The 27,516-nt window shown below is 43.4% G+C and overlaps 1 protein-coding gene across 2 annotated transcripts in view; it reads left to right on the top strand.

Moving 5' to 3' along the window:
* The window catches only part of LOC138796625 (tachylectin-2-like), a 32,491-nt gene extending 6,134 nt beyond the window's left edge, over positions 1–26,357 (top strand). Inside the window, exons 2-5 of one of the 2 annotated variants that reach the window (XM_069976239.1) lie at positions 16,711–16,851; positions 17,275–17,554; positions 22,765–22,945; positions 26,124–26,357. In XM_069976239.1, the coding sequence (XP_069832340.1) occupies positions 16,711–16,851; positions 17,275–17,554; positions 22,765–22,945; positions 26,124–26,324 (803 nt within the window). In that variant the 3' untranslated portion in view covers positions 26,325–26,357. Of the gene's footprint in view, positions 1–16,710; positions 17,555–22,764; positions 22,946–26,123 lie in introns of both variants that reach the window. The other variant, XM_069976237.1, reaches the window with a different exon arrangement.
* The last annotated feature ends 1,159 nt before the right edge of the window (positions 26,358–27,516 follow it).

Here is a 27,516-nt window from a genome sequence, read left to right as displayed (position 1 = left end):
GGGACAGACATAATGTAACAGAAATGAATGAGAAGAAGGGGACATAACTGACTGAGTACAGAAATGTGGGAGCTCATTATTCAGTTACCTACTTTCCGATGCTCGAGCGCTCGCCCCAAGGGAGACTATCAAGAGTTAAGGCACTAGGAGCACACAGGAAGTGAGAAAAACAACACCTGCATTCATTGGCCGGCTAAAGCATGTGACCTTTACAGTACTAGAATAGTGTAGTTGAGATTTGTTGTCAGACGCTTCTTGGAGCTGGAGAGGGAGACAGTGTGCAGCATAGTGAGTTAGTTATAAGGTGATTTTAGGAAGCAGAGACATTTTTAGGGCTACATCTATAGAAAGAAGATATTTATCTAAACAAAAGTGCCAGATGCCAGGTGAGAATGTAAGGAGGACGTGTCTGACCGCATCACACAAGGACACTTAGCGGTGGGTGCTGGGGGATTTCCCCCTTGGCTATGCCATCTGTGGGTGTCATCATAGGCAACGTCATTTAAAGGGGTGCATGAATATGTTTGATTTAAAGAGAACCTATCATCTAAATGTAACTGTCCCTGTTATAAAAGGTTATCTTTCGCTTTTGCAGTCTGTAATCTTATACTTTACCTACTTCTTCGTAGCGGCGCAGTAAGGCCGGGCGCCGCCATCTTAATGGCTTCACTTGCGTTCCAGCGGTGCATTTCAGCGGTGGAACGCACTGCTGGAACACAAGTGACATTATCAAGATGGCGCCCGGCCTTACTGCGCCGCTACGAAGAAGTAGGTAAAGTATAAGATACAGACTGCAAAGGCAGTCTGTATCTTCATTACAAACTATTAGAGTAAGTTAGAATATACATACACAGTGATATCGCGTTGTATAGCGCGAGATCACTGTGTATTGACAGAGCGGCGGGCAAAGGCTCATGGGAGCTCTTCCCGCCACTCTGCATGCCGGGAGCTTCCTGTCTCGCGACGGCTCTTTTCAAAAGAGCCGGCGCGAGACAGTGAATTAATTATTGAATAAATCAAGAACGCGGGGGAAAAAAAATGAAAAATATTTGCAAATGTTAATAAAATAAATAATTACATTTAATTAGGGAATAATTTTTTTTTTTAATTGGTCCATGATTGGTTCTCTTTAAAATTTGGCTTTCTGTCCATGTATTTTTTTCCACTTTACATAGATATTATATTGTGTTTGGCGTGTATAGTTGCTAGGCTGTGATAGTGGCGTAATGCTGCAACTTTGGCATGTTAGATGCGGCCAGGCATGCTTCCCCTGCTGTCCCAGTTGTCCCAGTCCAGAGGTGTTGGCATCATTTCCTGAGGTGTCATCGTGGACTTGGTGACCTCCAAATGGTCGAATTTTGAATTCCAAGATTTGAGCATTTTTCTCCCATAGACTTTAAATGAGTAGTCTAGCAAATTTTTTTATTAAAGTATTGTATTGCCCACCCAAAGTTATACAATTCCCCAATGTACACTTATTACAGGAAATGCACTTTTTTCCTGCAATTACTACTGAATCAAGGTTTCACTTCCTGGATAACATGGTGATGTCACTTCCTGGATAACCTGGTGATGTCACTTCCTGGATAACATGGTGATGTCCCGACCCGACTCCCAGAGCTGTGCAGGCTGTGGCAGCTGGAGAGGATGATGGCAGATGGATGCTCAGTGTCCCTCCAGTGCCCTGTGTCCCTCAGTGTCCCTCTGCCATCATCCTCTCCAGCAGCCACAGCCCGCACAGCTCTGGGAGTCGGGTCATGACATCACCATGTTATCCAGGAAGTGACATCACCATGTTATCCAGGAAGTGACATCACCATGTTATCCAGGAAGTGACATCACCATGTTATCCAGGAAGTGAAGCCTTGATGTGGTAGTAAGTGCAGGGAAAAAAAGCCCTTTATAAGCATTTACAGTAATAAGTCTATATTGGAGATTTGTATAACTTTTGGTCTGTGATGCTACAGAAAGTGAAATTGGGGAAATCTGTTTTAACAATAATCTTTAGTTTTTCAGATCTTGCACTGGAAAAAAGGGCAGTTGTAACTCTGGTGGAGATAAGACTGCAACAGAAAAAATTCTATATGCCACGATTTTTCCTACAAAAGTAACAGTTGAGTTTGAGTCAGTTTTTTGGCTGGACTCCAAGGGTATTTAAGGTATTATGTATGGAAGTTATATTTGGTATAGGAGGTTCAACAACATATCTACAACTCAAGAGGTAAATAAGGAAACATTTAATAGGTTTTTTTTTGTGGTTTTTTTTTTGGGGGGGGGGGGGGGTCTGCTGAGTGGTAGAGGGGTGCGTTGTTTTGTTGTTTTGTCAATAAAAATCTTAACTTGGATTGTTAGGGACTTAAGCGTTAGGAGGAAGAAGAAGTTACCTGCCCTCTATAGTAAAGTTAATGGAAAATAGTGCATGGTGATGAATGTGGGTTCATACCAGGGCATATGGGTAAACGTAAAATTAGAAGGCTATAAAAGAATGGGTATCTCACAGTAGAACCAGAATTTCACTCCATCCAGCTGTTAGATGTCACTGAGCCATAGACAGGGTATAGTGGGAAATTTCATGAGGGGATTTGGGAGAAGTCGTTAATAATAAAATGGTGAAAATGTTATACGCCAGAACGAGTGCTTCACTTCTGGTTAACCGGGTTTTATTTGAGCTCTTTCTCTCTTAGCCTGGGTACGCGTCAGGGGTGCCTCCTCTTCCTTTTGCTCTTCCTCCTCAGCATTGAATCATTAGCTAATATGATTTCACCAGACTTGGACCTGAAGGGCTTTGGCCGATATGCTGATGATCTTTTATTGTTTTTGAGAGATGTATGGTGTAACCGGTTGCTTTTGATAATAGTCTGAGAAGGCTATAACCACACAGATTTATAGAAAAATAAGAGATTTATTACAGAAAACAATACTTAGCTGCAGTAACAGATGGTACAGATGCATAGATGTTCCTTCCACAATGAGATGGGGAGCCCCATTGTATATTATGGACTAATATACACCCATCTCGCTCGATGACCTCCAGGGTGCTGGGCACCTTCCATCCATGGTCCCAGCTGAGGCTGACTAGAAGCTACATACCCCCAATCTTTATAGTAAGTTTGGGTGGGGGGTGATGGGCTTCCAGAAATGTCTATGTAGACCACTGATGACCATGAATGGAAGTTTCCCAGGCTTTGTACATGTTTATCAAGCAAAATGTGGTTGTACAATTACAGCTACATGCATTTGGACACTAACAACAACTGTGTCCTCCAATGGTGACACTACTGGGGAGGTTTATGGCCGAACAGTTGACATAACAATACATCTACCTATTCCCATGCACATAGCTAAATACAAACCAATCCCACTTACACAGCCAGCTAAGATAGATAGATAGATAGATAGATAGATAGATAGATAGATAGATAGATAGATACAAATAAGACATATAAACACTACATTCCTTCCTATCACATGAATAAGACACTTTAACTATCTGAAATAAACCCATCCGGTTACATATGGCGATCCCTAAGGTTATGGATCTAAAAAAAATACAGTATATGGGTAGGTTCTCAGGCCTGGTAATAAATTGGGCTAAGTCTACTCTAATGCCATTAAGAGGAAACTTAAATTTGGATTTTTACCCTTGAAAACATTGGAGGAGGGAGGTGGTTTTCGATACTTTAGGATTAAAAACTCTAGAAATGTAGAGGGGTTTAATAATTAAATACAGCAACCTTTATCGAAGAAACGGGGAAAAATAGAAATATGGCCGGATCTAGAGAGCGGATAGGATCACACTGAAACCATTGTCTACTAAATTGTTCTATTTGTTTGGGGCTGCCTCTGTTTAGATATAGGAAAAATATTTGAGGGGGATAAGAGTGATGTTGAACTCAAGAGAGTTCGAATGAATTTAGTGAAAGACGTGGACTAGGACTGGCTGAAATAGGGAAATATCTTCTGGCTTCTTAGATAAATTGGTTTACATTTTGGAATCCATCTTTTTTTCTTGGCGAAGGTACGGCATCTTTAAAGCTAGATGTTTTTCAGAAGATTGGGCCATGGCAAAAATATTGTAAGTGTTAAAAGAATTGAAAAAAAAAAACATTGACAGCAGTTGAAGTTGTTTTTTATTTAGCCCAGTTTTTATGTTGTAATAAGAACTTAGTTGCGATTAGTAAGATTGGAGTGCTAAGGAAGCTTTATGATGCAGAGATACAGAAAGGGAATGATGTTTTACATTGAGGGGTGGGAGAATGGTAAAACAGAATTTAACCTGCCTGAAAAGGTTTGGCTGGAGTACAGCATGTCTATGATTCTATGATCAAAAATAATAGGGAGCACTTTGATATTTGATTGGTAAATATAGAAGGCAATGGAAATGTAATTATTTGTAAAGTTATGCAATTATGAAAATAGTCTACAAATAAGATTTTTTTTTTTTTTAAAAAGAAACAATAAAATTTAATAATAAAAAAAAGATAAGCAATAAGTAATAACATTGGAGTATGGTAACAAGTGACGGGACAACAGACTATTAAGAGTCCAGAGATCTGAAATCAGTCTGTTGTGAGATTTATCTATGTAGTGGCTCAGCTCATAAAATCAGGTGTTAGGCTATGTTCACACTATGTAACAACGGCCGTACTTTTGGCGCGGTGGAACAATGCCTTACTTTCAATGGGATCCCGTGTGGCCCCACAAATAACTGACATGTCAGTTTTCTGCGGCCGTAATTCAGTGAATTCCGGCCGCAGAAAGCCCTGTCAGTTCACACAGTGAAGCAAGCGGCTCCGGCCGCTCGCTTCACTGTGGGCTATGGGGAGCTCTGATGCGGGCGCACGCTGATGCGCCAGCATCAGAGCTCTGCAGCCGGAAAGATCATCCGGCCGGTACTTAAGAGATGATCCAGCCAGAGACAGGCCGTTCCGTGACCTGGCTGGGGTCACGGAACGGCCGGTCTCATACGTCGTGTGAACATAACCTTAAACTGAACACTGGAAAGGCCATTGTACACGACACAATAATAGGGGAAGCGATCAGCGGACGCTTCCCCCTCGTTCCCGGTTTGCAGCCTGTGCTATTACATGTACAGACAGCTAGCAGGGAGCGCAAGGGGCTGCAAAGAGTTTTCAGATTTTGCTTGTTATTCTTTTTATCACCAAGATCCTTAAGTTCAAAATATTGTGTCCTGGCCTGTGTCCATTCATCCTGGACCGTAGCTTCTGCCAAGTCTCGTCAATGTAAATCCCCATGGGGACAATGAACACTGTATCATGTATGCCACATTGGAGGAAGTACATGAAAATGTGTCTGTAATTTTTGGATTGGGGTTGTGGATATTACTTGTTGGTAAGGTATGGATCCAGGTCTAACATTTTGCCAGCAGTGTCAGACTGGCCCACCAGAGGACCGGAGACTCCTCTGGTGGGCCCCACCTCCTAATGTCATTATCTCTAGTTTGCTGATAGCAGGGACAGAGGCTCCGCCCACCAGCCAGGTCACTGCTCACTTCTCTAGCTGTCCTCTGCTTACATATATACCTTGGCTGCTGCTTTCCTGGGATGCATCTATATCTATACTACTACAGTTCTTGTGTAGGTAAGTGTGTGTGCATGTCATGTGTATTCACTTTTTATGTAATGTGTATGATAGGTGTTTATTGTGTATGCAGCTTGTATGTCATGTGTGTGTATACAGTATGTGTGTGCTATATGCATGTAATCCGTATATATGTGTGTGTAGTATGCATGTCATGTGTATATGTGTGTGGGAAGTATCCAGTTATGCATATAGTACATAAATGTGTAGTATCCAGATGTATATATATATATATATATATATATATATATATACACTACCGTTCAAAAGTTTGGGGTCACCCAAACAATTTTGTGTTTTCCATGAAAAGTCACACTTCTTCACCACCGTACGTTGTGGAATTAATAAAAAATAGAGTCAAGACATTGACAAGGTACCCTGTACAAATCTCCCACCTTACCAGCACCAACCCCAGACCATCACATGACCTCCACCATGTATAACAGATGGCGTCAGGCATTCTTCCAGCATCTTCTCATTTCTTCTGCGTCTCACAAACGTTCTTCTTTGTCATCCAAACACCTCAAACTTGGATTCATCCGTCCACAACACTTTTTTCCAGTCTTCCTCTGTCCAATGTCTGTGTTCTTTTGCCCATCTTAATCTTTTTCTTTTATTGGCCAGTCTCAGATATGGCTTTTTCTTTGCCACTCTGCCCTGAAGCCCAAAATCCGGCAGCCGCCTCTTCCCTGTAGATGGTGACACTGGTGTTTTGCGGGTACTATGTAATGAAGATGCCAGTTGGGGACCTGTGAGGCGTCTGTTTCTCAAACTAGAGACTCTAATGTGCTTATCTTCTTGCTTAGTTGTGCAACGCGGCCTCCCACTTCTTTTTCTACTCTGGTTAGAGCCTGTTTGTGCTGTCCTCTGAAGGGAGTAGTACACACAGTTGTAGGAAATCTTCAATTTCTTAGCAATTTCTCGCATGCAATAGCCTTCATTTCTAAGAACAAGAATAGACTGATGAGTTTCAGATGAAAGTTCTCTTTTTCTGGCCATTTTGAGCGTTTAATTGACCCCACACATGTGATGCTCCAGAAACTCAATCTCAAAGGAAGGTCAGTTTTGTAGCTTCTGTAACGAGCTAGACTGTTTTCAGATGTGTGAACATGATTGCACAAGGGTTTTCTAATCATCAATTAGCCTTCTGAGCCAATGAGCAAACACATTGTACCATTAGAACACTGGAGTGATAGTTGCTGGAAATGGGCCTCTATACACCTATGTAGATATTGCACCAAAAAACAGACATTTGCAGCTAGAATAGTCATTTACCACATTAGCAATGTATAGAGTGGATTGGTTTAAAGTTAGGACTAGTTTAAAGTTATCTTCATTGAAAAGTACAGAGCTTTTCCTTCAAAAATAAGGACATTTCAATGTGACCCCAAACTTTTGAACGGTAGTGTATACACTCACCGGCCACTTTATTAGGTACACCTGTCCAACTGCACGTTACCACTTAATTTCTAACCAGACAATCACATGGCGGCAACTCAGTGCATTTAGACATGTAGACATGGTCAAGACAATCTCCTGCAGTTCAAACCGAGCATCAGTATGGGGAAGAAAGGTGATTTGAGGCCTTTGAACGTGGCATGGTTGTTGGTGCCAGAAGGGCTGGTTTCACGCACAACCATCTCTAGGGTTTACAGAGAATGGTCCGAAAAAGAAAAACCATCCAGTGAGCGGCAGTTCTGTGGGCGGAAATGCCTTGTTGATGCCAGAGGTCAGAGGAGAATGGGCAGACTGGTTCCAGCTGATAGAAAGGCAACAGTGACTCAAATAGCCGACCGTTACAGCCAAGGTAGGCAGAAGAGCATCTCTGAACGCACAGTACGGCCAACTCTGAGGCAGATGGGCTACAGCAGCAGAAGACCACACCGGGCCTCCACAGTCACCAGATCTCAATCCAATAGAGCATCTTTGGGATGTGGTGGAACGGGAGATTGGCATCATGGATGTGCAGCCGACAAATCTGCGGAACTGTGTGATGCCATCATGTCAATATGGACCAAAATCTCTGAGGAAGCTTCCAGCACTTTGTTGTATCTATGCCACCAAGAATTGAGGCAGTTCTGAAGGCAAAAGGGGGTCCAACCCGTTACTAGCATGGTGTACCTAATAAAGTGGCCGGTGAGTGTATATATATATATATATATGCAGTATACATGTCATGTGTGTATGTATGTGTAGTATCCAGTAATGTGTACATGTGTGTGTTATATGCATGTCTTGTGTATATGTGTGTGGGAAGTATCCAGTTATGCATACAGTACATAAGTGTGTAGTTTCCAGAATTATGTATAAATATTCGCAGTATGCATGGCATGTGTATTTGTGTGTGTAGCATCCAGTCATGTATATATATATATATATATATATATATATATATATATATATATATATATGTGTGTGTGTGTGTGTGCGCAGTATGCATGTCATATGTATATGTGCACAGTATGCATGTCATGTGTATATGTGTGCAGTATGCATGTCATGTGTATGTGTGTATAGTATGCATGTCATGTGTATATGTGTGCAGTAAGCATGTCATGTGTATATGTGTGCAGTATGCATGTCATGTGTATATATGTGCAGTATGCATGTCATGTGTATATGTGTGCAGTATCCATGTCATGTGTATATGTGTGCAGTAGGCATGTCATGTGTATATGTGTGCAGTATGCATGTCATGTGTATGTGTGTAGTATGCATGTCATGTGCATATGTGTGTAGTATGCATGTCATGTGTATATGTGTGCAGTATGCATGTCATGTGTGTATGTGTGCAGAATGCATGTCATGTATATGTGTGTGTAGTATGCATGTCATGTGTGTATGTATGTGTGCAGTATGCATGTCATGTGTATATGTGTGCAGTATGCATGTCATGTGTGTATGTGTGCAGTATGCATGTCATGTGTATATGTGTGCAGTATGCATGTCATGTGTGTATGTGTGCAGTATGCATGTCATGTGTGTATGTGTGCAGAATGCATGTCATGTGTATGTGTGTGTAGTATGCATGTCATGTGTATATGTGTGTGTAGTATGCATGTCATGTGTATAAGTGTGCAGTATGCATGTCATGTGTATGTGTGCAGTATGCATGTCATGTGTATATATGTGCAGTATGCATGTCATGTGTATATGTGTGCAGTATCCATGTCATGTGTATATGTGTGCAGTAGGCATGTCATGTGTATATGTGTGTAGTATGCATGTCATGTGTATGTGTGTAGTATGCATGTCATGTGTATATGTGTGCAGTATGCATGTCATGTGCATATGTGTGTAGTATGCATGTCATGTGTATATGTGTGCAGTATGCATGTCATGTGTATATGTGTGCAGTATGCATGTCATGTGTATATGTGTGCAGTATCCATGTCATGTGTATATGTGTGCAGTAGGCATGTCATGTGTATATGTGTGCAGTATGCATGTCATGTGTATGTGTGTAGTATGCATGTCATGTGTATATGTGTGCAGTATGCATGTCATGTGTGTATGTGTGCAGTATGCATGTCATGTGTATATGTGTGCAGTATGCATGTCATGTGTGTATGTGTGCAGTATGCATGTCATGTGTGTATGTGTGCAGAATGCATGTCATGTGTATGTGTGTGTAGTATGCATGTCATGTGTATGTGTGTAGTATGCATGTCATGTGTATAAGTGTGCAGTATGCATGTCATGTGTATATATGTGCAGTATGCATGTCATGTGTATATGTGTGCAGTATCCATGTCATGTGTATATGTGTGCAGTAGGCATGTCATGTGTATATGTGTGCAGTATGCATGTCATGTGTATGTGTGTAGTATGCATGTCATGTGTATATGTGTGCAGTATGCATGTCATGTGCATATGTGTGTAGTATGCATGTCATGTGTGTGTGTGCAGAATGCATGTCATTTGTATGTGTGTGTAGTATGCATGTCATGTGTGTATGTATGTGTGCAGTAGGCATGTCATGTGTATATGTGTGCAGTATGCATGTCATGTGTATGTGTGTTATATGCATGTCATGTGTATGTGTGTAGTATGCATGTCATGTGTATATGTGTGCAGTATGCATGTCATGTGCATATGTGTGTAGTATGCATGTCATGTGTGTATGTGTGCAGAATGCATGTCATGTGTATGTGTGTGTAGTATGCATGTCATGTGTGTATGTATGTGTGCAGTATGCATGTCATGTGTATATGTGTGCAGTATGCATGTCATGTGTATGTGTGCAGTATGCATGTCATGTGTATATGTGTGCAGTATGCATGTCATGTGTATGTGTGCAGTATGCATGTCATGTGTATATGTGTGCAGTATGCATGTCATGTATATGTGTGTGTAGTATGCATGTCATGTGTATATGTGTGCAGTATGCATGTCATGTGTATATGTGTGCAGTATGCATGTCATGTGTATGTGTGCAGTATGCATGCCATGTGTATATGTGTGCAGTATGCATGTCATGTGTATGTGTGCAGTATGCATGTCATGTGTATATGTGTGCAGTATGCATGTCATGTGTATATGTGTGTAGTATGCATGTCATGTGTATGTGTGCAGTATGCATGTCATGTGTATATGTGTGTAGTATGCATGTCATGTGTATGTGTGCAGTATGCATGTCATGTGTATATGTGTGTAGTATGCATCTCATGTGTATATATGTTCAGTATCCATTTCATGTGTATATGTGTAGTATACCAGGGCACAACCCCTGCGTCTGGGCTGAGGATGGCACTTGTCCACAAGCAGTTTATTGTCTATTCTAGGATTTAATATGTTTTATATTGAACTGTTATGTATATTTCTCTGTACCAGTAACTGGCAGGCAGAGAATGGGTTACATGCTTTTCACTGCACACCACACAACAGTGACACCTACTGACCTTAGTGGGAACTGCTTCAGAAAGTGCCAGAAAGGGGGAGGAGCAGTCTCCTCATACAACCTAGCTGTGACAGGAAGTAGTGTTCAGTCCAGTCAGTGTGCAGTCACTGGCAAGTCAGAGCTCAGTGCTCAGTGTGTACGGCCACTATAACGTGCAGCTAGTGGCTGTTCTGCCAGCAGGCCAGTTAAGCCTGCCTGTTACTAAAGAAGGGGAAGGAGATAAAGGAGGAGAGACTGAACCAGAGGAGAGTTCTTCAGGAGTATTTACAGAGATACAAGGTATTTCTCTACTGTTAGTGGGAATCCTAAGGACAGGACCCCTAAGTAAACGGACTTGAGCATACTGGGTAGCAGAGATAACTGAGGCCTCTGCACCCATTTTCCTAAATTCGGGGGGGGGGGGGGGGGGTAAGATTTACTAGGACCCCTGGATACCTCTGGGACCCGAAAGTTGTGGCCTAAGGCCCGGCCCAGTAACCTGAGCAGGAAGCTCCCTAGCAGACAGGGAGGGGAAAGACAGACTCAAGCGCCATTAGGGAAGAGATCCACAGGATCACCGTGCTCACCAGCGTCCCACACGTACAGACCAGGATCTGAGGCAGGTCGTCTCTCCACACACCACCAGACTCTCCACACACCGTCAGACTCTCCACACACCATCGTCTCTCCACACACCACCAGACTCTCCACACACCACCATCATCTCTCCACACACCACCAGTCTCTCCACACACCACCATCATCTCTCCACACACCACCAGACTCTCCACACACCGCCAGACTCTCCACACACCATCATCTCTCCACACACCACCAGACTCTCCACACACCATCATCTCTCCACACACCACCAGACTCTCCACACACCATCATCTCTCCACACACCACCATCATCTCTCCACACCACCAGACTCCCCACACACCACCAGAGTCCCCACACACCACCAGAGTCCCCACACACCACCAGACTCTCCACACACCACCATCATCTCTCCACACCACCAGACTCCCCACACACCACCAGAGTCCCCACACACCGCCAGACTCTCGACACACCGCCAGACTCTCCACACACCGCCAGACTCCCCACACACCGCCAGACTCCCCACACACCACCAGACTCCCCACACACCACCAGAGTCCCCACACACCACCAGAGTCCCCACACACCACCAGACTCCCCACACACCGTCAGACTCTCCACACACCGCCAGACTCCCCACACACCGCCAGACTCCCCACACACCACCAGACTCTCCACACACCGCCAGACTCCCCACACACCGCCAGACTCCCCACACACCACCAGACTCTCCACACACCGCCAGACTCCCCACACACCGCCAGACTCCCCACACACCGCCAGACTCTCCACACACCGCCAGACTCCCCACACACCGCCAGACTCTCCACACACCACCATCATCTCTCCACATCACCAGACTCCCCACACACCACCAGACTCTGCACATCTGCATATGTGTGCAGTATCCATGTCATGTGTATATGTGTGCAGTATGCATGTCATGTGTATATGTGTGCAGTATCCATGTCATGTGTATGTGTGTGTTATATGCATGTCATCCATATATGTGTGTTATATGCATGTCACCCGTATATGTGTGCAGTATGCATGTCATGTGTATGTGTGTTTGTTATATGCATGTCATCCTCATATGTGTGTTATATGCATGTCACCCGTATATGTGTGTTATATGCATGTCATGTGTATGTGTGTGCAGTATGCATGTCACATGTATATGTGTGTAGGAAGTATCCAGTTATGCATACAGTACATAAGTGTGTAGTTTCCAGAATTATGTATAAATATGTGCGGTATACATGGCATGTGTATTTGTGTGTGAGCATCCAGTCATGTGGATATGTGCGTGCCAGTATAATACTGACAGGCAATAATAATGCATTGGTATGTTCTGTATATGAGTAAATAGATAAAAATAATTTCCTATAAATTTGGTATCAATGCATCTTGCATTTTTTCCTAGAAAAAAATTTAGTATTTAGAAAAAAGTATAAAATGCATAAGCAAAAATGTTTCTTTGTTTACCCTTTTTTTAAGCGACTCTGTACCCACAATCTGATCCCCCCCCCAAACCACTTGCACCTTCGGATAGCTGCTTTTAATCCATTAATCCAAGATCTGTCCAGGGATCCGTTCAGCAGGTGATGCAGTTGTCCCAAAAAACAACTTTTAAACTGTCAGCCCCGTGCCCAAAGGGAATATCTGTGCCCTAACTTTGCACCAGCCCTCTGTCCCTCCTCCCCACCCTCTCCATCAGTAGGAATGCCACTGAAACATTTTCTCCTGTCTGAACATTTGCACAGGTGTCTTTACGATCCAGCCCATGTGCCGGGCTGCCCTAGGTGGGGAATAGGAGGCAATCTGCCTGGGGCAGCTGGCACCTGCCGGTGGACTGATACAGACGCGCGTCTCCGTCCATGTCACAGACTCCATTCTATGCATAGGCGGATTCCGTTGTCCGCCCAAAGAATGAACACGTTCATTCATTGGACAGAGGGCGGAATCCGCCCCTGCGTAAAATGGATTCTATGACACGGACGGAGACGCGCACCTGCATCAGTCACCGGCAGGTGCCAGCTGCGGAATGCACAAAGGGTGTGCACTTACCCTTACAGTGCATGAAGGAGGGGACACCCAAATCCAGCCCCCAGATGGATAACTTTTATACCAGCGCCGATCCCTCGCTGCTCGAGCTACTGTAGCTTGCGGCACGATCCGAACATATCAGAAGTAGTAATAGAGCCCTAATATTTAGCAGCCATGTAGCGGCCCCAGCGCTTCTGGATATGAAGGACCCCGGATCGCACCAGGGCAACATTTTTCAGGTGACGTCCCCCACACTGGAGAAAGGGAGACCCCAGAAGAAGTGCAGAGTGTGGGGTAACAGGGGCATTCAGGGGGGGATCAGGAAGGACGCCATTTACCAGTGTGACACCTGTCCTGATCACCCCGGCCTCTGCATACTGGATCGCTCCAAGGCGCACCACACATCACTGGGGTTCTACATTATCTAAATTCTGTCCCTTATTCCTATTTCAGGGGTCACGTTGATCCAGGGATTATTCTGATCGCCATTATGGAGTCGGGAAGGAATTTTTCCCATTGATGAGGCTACTGTCGTCTGCCTCACGAGGGGTTTTTGCCTTCCTCTGGATCAACACAGGTTGAGTTTGATGGACACCTGTCATTTCCAACCTTATAAACTAATAATTGGCCTAATACCCCCAAATAAATGAGAATTGTCCCTTTTCCCCAGCTAAATAGGTATGGCCGCCATTCCCATTAGAGGATGCCATGATGCAATTACAAAGCCTCTGTGCGGCCAGGACAGTAGAAACCCCCCACAAGTGACCCCATTCTGGAAACTACACCCCATAAGGAATCTAACAAGGGGGGCAGCGGGGATATGGCCCCCTGGTGACGGCCACATTTGGGACGTGAAAATAAAAAAAAATTGTATTTTTTATTTTCATGGCACATGTTCTACATTCGTGCCCGACACCAGTGGTGTCCATATGCTCACTGCACCCCTCGTTAGATTCCTTTTGGGGTGTAGTTTTCAGAATGGGGTCACTTGTGGGGGGTTTCTACTGTCCTGGCAGCACAGGAGCTTTGTAATTGCGACATGGCCTCCATCCTCCATTCCAGCCTCTAAATGGCGCTCTGTCTTTTTGGAGGCTTGCCCTGTGCCCATATGGCACATTATGTCCACATGTGGGGTATTTCCTTACTCAGGGGAAATTTTTTTTAAACCCTTGTGGAAATGGAAAAAAATCAAGGCTAGACCAACATTTAGTGTAAAAAATGATCTTGTTTTGATGTTTTCATTTTCACAAGGGGTTAAAAGATAAAAAAAACACAAAATGTGTAGAGCAATTTCCCCTGAGTACGAAAATACTCCACATGTGGACATAAAGCGCCATGCGGGTGCAGGGAAAGCCTCCAAAGGGAAGGAGTGCCATTTGGTTTTTTGAGGCTGGATTTGGATGGAATGGATTTCGAGGGGCCATGTTGCATTTAAAAGGCCCCTGTGTTGCCAAGACAGTTGAAACCCCCAAGAAGTGACCCCATTATGGAAACTACACCCCCCAAGGAATGTAACAAGGGGTGCAGTGAGCATATGGACCCACTGGTGACGGGCACAAATGTAGGACAATGTGGCGTGAAAATGAAATATTACATTTTTTACACTATAATGTTGGTTTAGCCTTAAATTTTTCATTTTCACAAGGGGTTAAAAGAGAAAAAAACACACAAAATGTGTAGAGCAATTTCTCCCGAGTCCATAAATACCCCACATGTGGACATAAAGCGCCATGTGGGCGCAGGGCAAGCCTCCGAAGGGAAGGAGCGCCATTTGGATTTTGGAGGCGGGATTTGGCTAGAATGGATGATGAACACCATGTCGCATTTGCAGAGCCCTCGTGCTGCCAAAACAGTGGAAACCCCCCACAAGTGACCCCATTCTGGAAACTACACCCCTCAAGGAATCTAACAAGGGGTGCAGTGAGGATATGGGCCCCTTGATGATGGGCACATTTGTGCCGTGAAAGTGAAAAAATGAAATTTTTCACTTTTACGTCACATTGTTCCACATTTGTGCCCATCACCAGTGGGATCCATATGCTCACTGCACCCCTTGTTAGATTCCTTGAGGGGTGTAGTTTCCAGAATGGAATCACTTGTGGGGGGTTTCCAGTGTCTTGGCAGCACGAGGGCTCTGTAAATGCGACATGGCCCTTAAAATCCATTCCAGTGAAATCCAGCTTCCAAAAGCCAATTGGCGCTCCTTCCCTTTGGAGGCTCGTCCTGCGCCCGCTTGGCACTTTATGTCCACATGTGGGGTATTTCTGTACTCGGGAGAAACTGCGCTACACGTTTAGTGTTTTTTTTTTCCTTTTATCCCTTTGTGAAATCGAAAAATTGAAGGCTAGAACAACGTAATAGTTTAAAAAATAAATTTTTCTTTTTTCACGCCATATTGTTCTGAAAATCCGTGAAGCACCTGTGGGGTCCAGATGCTCACCGCACCCCTTGTTACATTCCTTGAGGGGTGTAGTTTTCTAAATGGTGTCCCTTTAGGGGTGTTGTTTATGTTTTGGCACCCCAGAGCCTCTGCCAACCTGAAGTGGTACAGTCAGAAATGACCAAATATAACGGAGCCATTGAAATTCACTAGGCGCTCCTTTGTATCTGAGGCTTGTGGTTGTGTCAAATAGCGCAATAGGGCCACATATGGGGTATTTCTATAAACTGCAGAAACGGGGCAATCAATATTGGGGTGCATTTCTCTGGTAATAGGTTTATCATTATGAAAGATATTGGATTACAATAAAATCTCTGCACAGAAAATATCTAATTTCTTACATACTTTTATTTCTGTGACTCCCCTAAAGGGTTAAAAAACTTTCTGGTTGTGCTTTTGCAGAGTTTGGGGGGTGCAGTTTCTTAAATGGGGTGCTTTGTGGGGCTTTCTAACATACAGTCCCCTCAAATACACTTTAACCTAAACAGGTCCCTAAAAATATCTGATTTTGAAATTTTACTGAAAATTTGGAAAATTGCTGCTAATGTTTTAAGCTTTCTAATGTCTAAAAAAAGATAGTTTAATAAATGCCGCCAACATAAAATAGACATGTTGCTAATGCTATTTAATATATAATTTATGCGGCATAACTATTTTCTGTATAAGCAGAAAAGTTTCAAAGTTGGAAAAATGCTTTTTTTCACAATTTTTCATGTTATTATTTTTTTTTTTTTCATAAACATTCGTTACATCGACTCCAATTTACTAGAAATGTAAAGTACAATATGTCACGAGAAAACAAGCTCAGAATCAGCCGGATAGGTAAAAGCATTCCCAAGTCCTTAATGAATAAAGTGACACTGGTCATATTCATAAAATTTGTCTCTGTCCTTAAGGCCATTTCAGGCTCTGTCCTTAAGGGGTTAAAGGAGAAGTCCAGGCAGACTTTTTTTTCACAAAAAAATGATAAAAAATAACACTGGTGGCCCTGGGTTCCTGGTCGGTTCTTGGTCTAAGTGGGGACCCCGCTGCGAACGCTGACTGGCTGAGTGAACCTGACATGTCACAACCAATCAATAACAAACACATGATATTTCAGGCCTTATTCTGTACTTACTATGTTATCTCATTTCATTCTAGAAACACTCCTTCTGGCAGTGACTAAAGATTTCAATGTCCAGATTGGCTTACCACCTCGGAATCGCCTAGATATATTTAATAAGAGAGCATCCATTTTAGGAAAGGTTAATAATGCCAGCAAAGTAGCCTGCAGCCCAAAAGGTGAGCTCTTCTGCGTCCGCTCTGGTGACCTGTACAGAGGCCCACTGCCCTCCAAGAAAGATCTTGATTGGTTCACGGTGGCTCGAAGAGTTGGAAAAGTTGACTGGGACAGAATTAGTTGTCTTTTCTTTCATCCGGATGGAGATTTATATTGCGTCACTAATGGTGGAGAATTATATAAGGGTCCCCCACCAGATAATGAGAATATACCTTGGTTCTATGATCGGGCAACAAAGATAGCAAAGACGGGTTGGGATCAGTATAAAATCTTGTTTTGTGATTTGGATGGAAAGCTGTATGGTGTGGGCGATAACATATTATACACAGGACCTGCACCTACTGATAAAAATTCTCAATGGCAAAAAACCATGGTTGGAATAGAAAGATGGTCTAAGCTCTGTCATTTTATGGGCTGTACTACAGATAATAAACTGTGGGCTGTAGATCAGTCCAATGGAAACTTCTACAGAGGAGACAAACCATCACCAGAAAACCCATTGTATATCCACAATGCCGATATCGTAGGATGGAAATATAACGCATATAAGTGTCTGTCTTTTACAAAGGACAAAACAATTCGCAGTATTATCAGCTTTGAATTTCTGATTGACGAGGCGAAAGTGACGTCCGAGAAACCTGAGCATTTACAGACTGAGGACTACGTCAACAAAAAAAGCAAGACAACTCTCAAAAGAACTTTTGTGTAAGTACTGTCCTATATCAGTAGAGAACAAAAGTAACGTTCCATAGGCACCCCCCACCTCCGGACTCCACCAAGCCCAGTACAAAGTCACTTATCAATTGAATAGGTATGGAGGGAAAAATGGTTTCTCACCAATCCGCTGACATAGCGTTCACAAACGTTTCTCTAACTCGCACCACTCAACTGTCAGGCGAATGATAACTCACATTGTCCTCATGACATCAATTTTCTTTCATAGCATCGACAGATGGCGCGCTGTGCGGACGTTTCAGAGGCTCAAACTCCTCCTTCCTCATGCTCTGTACTACAAGCTGGTGCAACTCTTACAATCTGCTACTCAGAGTTTGTAGGAAATGGTTTAGCTCCCGACTACTGTTACAGAGATAGTCTGTGACTATGAGGCAGCCCTGGTATTTCCTGTAACAGATACATCGTCAGTGAGGATCACATCTACAGTATACACTGGTGTGGTATAAGGCTTCACACTGTGTTTTTGCTGTACAGCAGCCAGGCCCTCACCGTTAATGACAGGCTGCACCCATCGTGCTGCAGCCTGTCCTTAACCCTTTAAATGCCACGGCACAATCATGGTGTTTAAGTGTAAGTGACAGGAGCAGCTCCTGTCACTTACAAATCAGGTCCCCCCACACTGGAATAGCAATGATCAGTGTATGCAATCTAATGATTGCATGTAAAAGTCCTGAAGGGCACTTAAAATGTGTAAAAAAAAAAATATATATATTTTCAAAATATCTCAAAGCCCCTCCCCCAATAAAAACTGAAATCACCCCCATCCCATAATATTTATAAAACATATAAAAATAAATAAAAATATTATACACCATGGTGTGTGTCATTTTCCGATCTATAAAGTATAACAAACGTCATCCCGTACGGCGAACGGCATAAACAAAAAGAGAGGGGAAAGCGCCAGAATTACATTTTTTGTCTTATATATATATATATATATATATAAAATTATAAGTGATAAAAACGTCCGATCTACACAAATATGGTATTAATAATTAATATTAATATTATTATTAATTAATATTTTGGGGGGGAGGATTTCTTTAAAAAATGTAAAAAATAAAAACACATTAGGGAATGTGTGTAACCTGCATATGGTTGTGTTCGGTCTTACATATAGAATAACAGTGTCATGTTACTTTTTCTGTATAGTACATTACGTAGACACAGGAACTCCCAAAAAGTTATCATTCTTTTTTCCAATTACACCAATTTATATCTTCATAAATAATATTTCGGGGTTCCGTCATACATGTTAGGGTAGAATGAAAGACGCCATTACAAAAAACAACTACTCCTGTAATAAACAAGCACTTACATGGCCCTGTAGATAAGAACTGAAAGTGCTGGAGTTCTAAAAAGGGAAGGAGGAAAAAAACAAAGCGCAAAAATGAAAATTGGCGAGGTCCACTGGGTCATTTTGGGCGGGGTCTTCAAGGGGTTAATCTGTTTTATTTATAATGGAAAAGTAAATGGAAAAAAGGATCCAAGTGGATTGCACACAATTCCATCAGTTTTGCTTCCATTTTTTCATCAGTTTTTTTTCTTTCTTAAAAAACGTATACGTTACATGGAATGCAAAAACGCAGTTTAACCCAGACTAAGGGAACTATTACACGGAACGATAATCGGCCGAATTGGCCCGATTATTATCGCTCCGTGTAATAAATGCAACGATCAGCCGATGACAGCGATCATCGGCTGATCGTTGATATAGGTTAGACCCTATTTTTGTCGGGCGCCGACCGCGCACCGCTAGGTGTAATAGCGGTGCGTGGCCAGCGACTAACGATATACATTACCCATCCACGTTCCAGGGCTGCTCCTGCCGTCCGCTTCTCCCGGGGTCCCGCGCGCGCTCTAGCTTCACAGAGCCCTGTCAGCTGATAGGGCGCTCAGCCAATCACAGGCTGCGGCGGTCCCGGCCTGTGATTGGCTGAGCGACCTATCAGCTGACAGGCTGCTGTGACGCTAGAGAGCCCGCGGGACCCCCGGGAGAAGCGGATGCAGGAGCAGCCCTGGAACGTGGATGGGTAATGTATGCCAGTTTAGCAAGGGCTGCAAGGACATCGGTAACGATGTCCTTGCAGCTCTTGTCAAACGATTATCGGGCCGTGTAATAGGTCCAGTAAACGAGCAACGATCTAGCAGATCGCTGCTCGTTTACAGGTATTATCGGGCCCTGCTCGGCCCGTGTAATACCACCCTAAGCCAGACCATTGCTTTTAGAGCAGAGTGGTGGTTTGTATCCTAGACAACTAGCTATGAAAAATGGAAGCCGGGGCGGAAACAGGCTGGACACTATGCAAAAAACCAGCATGGAACCCCCATAACCTAATGGTACTGTCCCCCTCCTGCCTTAACAGCTCACACATGGCTATACCTGGGGAGCACCAGTGGATATCATCCTGGGGGCAAATATTGAACAACCAGTGACTCGCTGACTCTGCCCATTCCTATACTGATCTCTATCTGTCACCACAACTCCCTAAATAACAACTACAACTCTCAGACTGCCCTCAGGATATGCTGAGAGTTGTAGTTTCTGTAAGTACAACCTCTGGAGTTCTGTTCACTGTTCTACAACTCCCAGCATATCCTGACGGCTGCAGACTGTCAGTAAATGCTGGGAGTTGTAGTGCTTGTAGCTGTTGTAGTTGGAGGGTCCTAGATGCATTGTATACTAGATACTTGGGGGGAGATCAGAATGCATAGTTCTGTGGGGGCTCAGGGTGGGGAAGTGACCCCAGAATAGGGATGGACAATGCACCGAAATATCAATACTACTATCGATATTTTGGGGAGGAAACGGTTCGATACCAGGATTTCCTGGAATCGATACTTTATGTTAAGCTGCCTAATAACGCAGCTTAATATAAGGTATAGTGCAGAGAACACAGCAGGCGTCTAGCTGAGCGCCGGCCATGTTCTCTGAGTGCTGCCCCCTAGCGTCACCTCCTTGACCCGCCACTCCCTCTGCTCACAGCAGCGATAAGTTCTAATAGCCGGCACACAGCGATGGCTTGTGTCGGCTATGTAACTGTGTAGATGCCGCTCTCACACTGACAGCCGCATCTGACGCTCCAGAAGCAGTGGGGGTTGACTACTATTGCAGCAGACCCCGCTGCTAATACTGCGGCCCGTCACACCTCAGCCTCCTGTCTTTCCTTGCATGCAGCCGGTCTGAGAAGCTGCATCTAGAGGAACTGACCTGCCCGGCAGATTAACCCTTTCCTGTCTGTCCAGAGCTGGCAGCCTTCTGCATAGCGCTGGGTATGCTGACACATTGTCCACAGTAGTCAGTAGTCAGAGGTTACAGTAGTCAGAGTGGGCAGTTTTAAGCACCTTTATTTAACCCTTAGGCGACCCTGTACATACCTTACGTCCAGGGCCGCCCACAGGTGTTCAGAGTGGGGCCGCGCGGCGGCCGCTCTCTGAACCGCCGCGGTCCTGTGTGCCTCATGTAGCCCGGGACTGTGGCTATTAGCGGGCACGGTCCGATCGCCGCGTCCGCTAATTAGATAATCAGATGCAGCTGTCAAAGATGACAACTGCATCCGATTACCTGATGCAGCCGATCCCTGGTGTCTAGTGGTGGAGATCGCCCCCCCCTGGACTTTGTCCCGGAGGAGCGATCCCCATGTCTTCACCCGGCCAGGGTCTGCGGGACCCGGCTCAGCATTCGGTTGCTTCTGGCTGCAGCAGCCGGATACAATCGGGTGCCTATCTCATCAATCTATGCTGTATTACTATGCAGCATAGATCGCAATGATAGATCAGTGCACTTATACTAGAAGTCCCCCAGGGGGAATAACTCTAACCCCGGGGGGGGGGGATAACCCTAACCCCAGGGGGAATAACCCTAACCCAGGGGGGAATAACCCTAACCCCAGGGGGGAATAACCCTAACCCCAGGGGGGAATAACCCTAACCCCAGGGGGAATAACCCTAACCCCAGGGGGGAATAACCCTAACTCCAGGGGGGAATAACCCTAACCACAGGGGGGGGAAATAACCCTAACCCCAGGGGGAATAACCCTAACCCCAGGGGGGAATAACCCTAACCCCAGGGGGGAATAACCCTAACCACAGGGGGAATAACCCTAACCCCAGTTAGTCAAATCCAGAAAAATTGTAATAAAAAGCGATCAAAAAGTCGTATATGCGCAATCAAGGTACCGATAGAAAGATCACATCATGTCGCAAAAACTGACACCTGACACAGCCCCATAGACCAAAGGATAAAAGCGCTATAAGCCGGGAAATGGAGCGATTGTTAGGAACATATATTTGTTAACAATGGTTTAAATTTTTTACAAGCCATCACATAATATTATACTTTACATGTTACAAATTCTTGTAATCGTAACGACTTGAGTAACGTATTTTACTCCAGGGCGAATGGCGTAAAAAAAAAAAATACCCTCCAAGTAAAAGAAATGTGAATTTCACCACACATTGAATTTTTTCCTGGTTTCGCAGTGTACTTTATGCAAAAATTCAGCCGTCATTGCAAAGTACAATTAGTGACGCAAAAAATAAGGGCTCATGTGGGTTTCTAGGTGAAAAATGCAAGTGCTATGGCCTTTTAAGCACAAGGAGGAAAAAACGAAAACGCTAAAATTTTAAATGGCCGGGTCCTCTAAGGGTTAAAAAATGTTAAACTTTATTTCTAAAGTAGTAAAATTAAACAAAAAGTCCATAAACTGGTATCACTGTAACAGTGCAGACCTGAAGACCTTATCGGTGTCAAAACAGTTTGGGTTATCATATTTGCTGTCTACTGTAAAGTTTGCACTAGTGTGCTGACACAGCCGGCGGTGGAGTCAGTACACTAGCACCAACTCTCAGACAGTATCGGAGGTCCAATCCTGATTGTGGGCGCTCCAAAGGTCCAGTCCGCAGAACATCGTCTATGTATGGATGGAATTCTATGTTTGTGTGCATTAGACCTTAGACGATCAAGGAGAAACAGTTGGGGAGAGGATGGCACGAGCAGCGGGTTCTCTCCCCGGCTATATCTCCTGCTTATAATTGAGTATGAAATTTTACACATTGATATCATATCCCATTAACCATCCAATTTAGCTGTGTAGATGTAGATTATATTCTTACTAATGGGATTGTGTGAAATCTCCCATCATGAATCTGATCTTATGACTTTATTTTTTTTGTGTCAGGGTCAGCAAATCTGTGACGGAGAGCAGCACTTTTTCCCATGAACATGGATTTACGTTTGGATTTGGAGTGGAGACTACTTTTAAAGCAGGAATTCCTAAGGTTGCTGAAGAAAAAGTGAAAATTACCATGAATACGAGCACTACCAACAACTGGAAACTTACAGAGACTAATGAAACCACGGTAAGTCATTACACTACATTACACTATAAAATAGACTAGACTTTGGGTAATTTATAATGGGGTAAACATGAATGTAAATGGCGTCTTATTCTTGGAGGTTCTTTATTATGCTACAAAGTTACCCAACTGGTTTTCCATCTGTAACTCTGACATGGAGGTCCGGACTGAAGGACACCTAGAGTGGTCCTGTAATGCTGGAGGGAGCGAGGACATATTACATGCAGTATAGACTGTAGTAGGGTGGACGGCTGTAGTCAGGTAAAGACTGGAGATATCCAGCAGAAGATGACATTGTAAGGTCATACAACTAGAAAAGAACTACAATTAAAAAGGGGGAGACCAGTTCACCATTCCTGGTTAAGCTCCTCATGGTCCACACTGTGAACGCAAACATGAAGAAAGTCACTTTAGATCAGCAATTGATCTATAAACCATATCCAAATTTTATTTAGCAAGATCCATAAAATCAGCAGACCAGAGTTGCACCCAGGATGTATGTCTACCTGTTTAAGGCGCACTCAGCCCCTCAATCGTAACTTATTTGGAGTTGGAGTTGCCATCTTTTATAGCCATTCCTCTCAGATAGCGTTCTGACGCAAATCCCAAATGCTTACAAAAAGCTCCAAAATAAAAACAATAATACATTTAAATCTAGTGCACAACATGCACGTGTGGTAAGGTTTATAGATACATATATATCAGCTCAGCCAGTAGTGTTAATGTTGTGACGCCAGTGCTTATCTAGCACACAGGTGTGATGTTGGTACCTGCTTGATTGTGTGGCCGGTAGTGTTCCCCAATGGTCAGTAACCTGCCGGGTTGTGTTGAGTCCCTTGGGCTCTTGTCACAGTCATCCTAAATGGCAACTGAACCACCCGGGCAGTCGGTACCGCCACCCACAGAAAAAGGAAAAATTACCCAAGGTGTACAGTGCTATGTGTATAGGTGCCAATGTGTATAGATGATGACAGCATCCGAGTAGTATAAAAATAGAACAGCTTTACTGTCAGGTTCTTTAATATAACAATACACGTTTTACAAGTAGATAAATCTTCACACAGACTTTAGTACTTGACCTATGTGCTAGGGGAGGTGCTTGAGAAGTAGTAAGAGAGGTAGTTGTAGCGGTGCTTGTAAGATAGAGTGGAGCAATGTAGAGTTGAAGAGTCGGCCAGAGGAGCCCTAACCCAGAGTAGCAATGTACTCTGCTGGAACCTGAAGATATCTTTGTAGTGAATAGTTACTTGTACTTGTGTATAGACTTAGACCACCTTCTGCCCCCATATTTATCTGGGTGTAGCAAGGTGTCCGAGGGGTCCCAGTTACCTGCACTGTGCTATAGGATACGTAGACCTTCGTTATGGTAACTTTGTCCTATTGAGGCTAGTTCCTCTTGTTTCAGGATACTGCACTGCTCTGTTATGACATGTTCCTGGTGTGGGTCAGGGTGTTCCTCGGTGACCTCTCCCTTTAGGCAGGGTTCACACTATGTATATTTGAGGCTGTATTTGGTCCTCATGTCAGGTCCTCATAGCAACCAAAACCAGGAGTGGATTGAAAACACAGAAAGGCTATGTCCACATAATGTTGTAATTGAGTGGATGGCCTCCATATAACGGTAAATAACTTCCATTATTTCAATACAACGGCCGTTGTTTTAAAATAACAGCACAAATTTGCCATTAAATGGCGGCCATCCACTCAATTACAACATTATGTGAACAGATCCTTTCTGTGTTTTCAATCCACTCCTTGTTTTGGTTGCTATACAGCCTCGAATATACGTAGTGTGAACATAGCCTTAAGTACTTAGCACTGCATGCTGAACATAGTGGTAGTAGCAAAAGAACTGTTGCTCTCTAACTGCATCTGTACACTTGCGTGACTAGACTCAACTGAGCTTTGTTGTCCCAGACCGGGGTCCTGGCATAAAACAGGCCCTGGCTTAACTACAGCAGGAAAAGTTGTCTTAGTGTCTTTCCTCTCTGAGAATCTGGACAAGACTAAACTGCACTTCCTCCACCAGTGAAACTTCTCCTGCAGGGGCCTTTAGTGTGCCTCTCTGTGAGTGGTGGGGATGAGTGTGTGCAGGAGAAAGAAGAGAGATGAAAGGTTAGACAAAAAGAGCACCTCCTATTGGTCAGTAACAAACACATGGCAGACATAAAACATTAACCTAATACTGACTTTAGCTGTGCATTTAAATAAGGACATAGAAAATACTGACATCTAGTGGAGAAACTTTAACTACCTACTACCTTTTACTACCTTATCCCCACTTTAACCTGAGAGAAAAAGCCTTTTGGCGCACAGGTGCACAGGAGAGACAAAAACACCAGTGGTTGGACACCATACATGTATATATGTACACAAACTAGAGGACAGCAAACTTACAGTATGAATCTAATTCATTTTATCTAGAAATGCAGGAGTTCTGCAGGCTAGGTCCCCCATTCCCAGAGGTCGGGTATTTCTGGTAGTTCCGTTATCTCGAGACATAACTAAAATTGTAACTAAAAATATTTAAATGCACAAAATACATATTCAAGAATACAGCTGGGGAATAAAAAGCTAGATGAGAAGTCAACCTACCTCAGGAAAAAGTCGAGGGGGAGACCAAGGAAACTTTATTTTCAATCTTCTCCTAATATTTGGTGATTAAAGGAAAACTCGGGGACCTGTAAAAATAAACAAACAAACAGCAAACACAGTTTTTAAACTTATCCTCACTCCTGGGTCCACCTATGTTTTAATTTCCTGCCGATTGCGGGTCCCCAGAACTCCCGTCAGCTGACTTCTCCCTTATCTTCAGCTGGGAGCATTAGATGACTGACAGCTTGGTCAGCAAATCGGAGTTGAGTAAGCTGTTAGTTGTCTGACAATAGAGGGGGGCTGGCCTAACTAGTAACTAGGGGGACAGAAGGCTTATTGAAACACATTCCAACGTTATGTAACTTTGTAATGTGGTTAAATTGACAGAAAAAACAAAAAAAAACAAAAACAAAAGCAGTTGTCCTTTAAGAAAGAAATTTGGTTTCATCTTCTCCAAAACCAAATCCTTCAATTTCTTTCTACTTCTGGTGACATTTACAAAAAGCCACAAAACTGTTGTGACTTTTATTTTTTGTACTGATGTAATAACACATGGCCATTAAGGGTTTGTCATCTTTTTTTACAGACTTTGTATGAATCAATCACAAATGTCGAGGTGCCGCCTGGTAAATCCCTTCGGGTGAAGTCCTCTGTGACAAAAGCCGAAATGAATGTCCCCTACAAGTTGGTGGCCCGCACCTTGTTTGGTGCCAAGGTTGAAGTTTGTGGAATGTGGAAAGGCGTCTCACATTACAACATGACGGTTATTCAGGAAGATATCGATTAGATGATCGTATGTCCCGGGATTTATCATCAATCAATCAATGATTCCAATCAATATGATTCATTTAGATACAAAAAGATAAAGGATGATTCTCATGATTACGCTTTGTGCAGATTGTTTGGAAAAAAAAATTAAATCTCTTATAAATCTCCAGTATTAATTACCAGAAAATATAATAGGTAAAGGCCCTTTAGTCTAGGTTTACACCAAAGTTTTACCCTCAGCCACAGTATTGTTTCTCTTTTCCGTTTTACCCATCAAACTCCCTATTAAAGGGGTTCTCCAGTGCTGCGAAAACATGGCCACTTTCTTCCAGAGACAGCCCCTCTCTTGTCTCCAGTTTGGGTGCAGGTTTTGCTGCTCAGTTCCATTGAAGTTAATGGAGCTTAATTGCAAACTGCACCTGAACTGGAGACAATAGTCGTGTTGTCTCTGAAAAAATGTGGCCATGTTTTTGTAGCACTGGATAACCCCTTAAATTTCAATGGCTTTTTATTGTGCTCTGTTTTCATCAAATCTGTCATTGGGTTGTTGTTGTGTTTTATTTTTTGTTGGACGGACATAAAATCTGTTTGTGCACAAACTTGTCTGTCCGAGAAATGGAACGTGAATTGAAAGTATAAATCTGTTTCTTTTTTTTACAATATAGTTAAAGTGAATGTACCACAGGTACATCTCTTTTTTTTTTTTTTTACATGAATAGAACAGTGCGGGGATGCTGGTGCCAAGTTCCCGTGATGGTGCCGGTCTATTTTCAAGCACTGGCCAGGTATGAAGCACTGGAGGCGGGACAGCCGGCCTCTAGTGTGACTGTCTGCCCTCCCCTCTATAACATGTCTCCATTAGAATCAATGGAGCCGCATCACAGAGGGGAGGGGAAACCGACACTGGTCTATTCATGTAGAGAACCAAAAAGTGATGCAGGTACATTTGCTTTAATGTTGATGGATCTAAGCGTAAGCTATTTACGTTCTCATTGGTTTGCAAGTTATCCAAAATCAGTTTTTTTGTTTTTTTCATTGAGCATGCGTAAAACAAATGAAAAAACAGGAATATAAACTAATATGCAGGTTTTTAGAACCAAAATGCTAACAAACTATTAAAAAAAACGGATAATTTTGCAATCAGATTTTTGTCTATTTATTTAATATGGAAAGAAACATTCACGATTGAGATAAACTCTGTTGGGAACCTC

This window comes from Dendropsophus ebraccatus, chromosome 7, assembly GCF_027789765.1.
Source record: "Dendropsophus ebraccatus isolate aDenEbr1 chromosome 7, aDenEbr1.pat, whole genome shotgun sequence".
In the NCBI taxonomy this organism is placed as follows: Eukaryota; Metazoa; Chordata; class Amphibia; order Anura; family Hylidae; genus Dendropsophus; species Dendropsophus ebraccatus.
The sequence above is the reverse complement of the archived record's forward strand: the minus strand, read 5'-3'. Positions and strand labels throughout refer to the sequence as shown.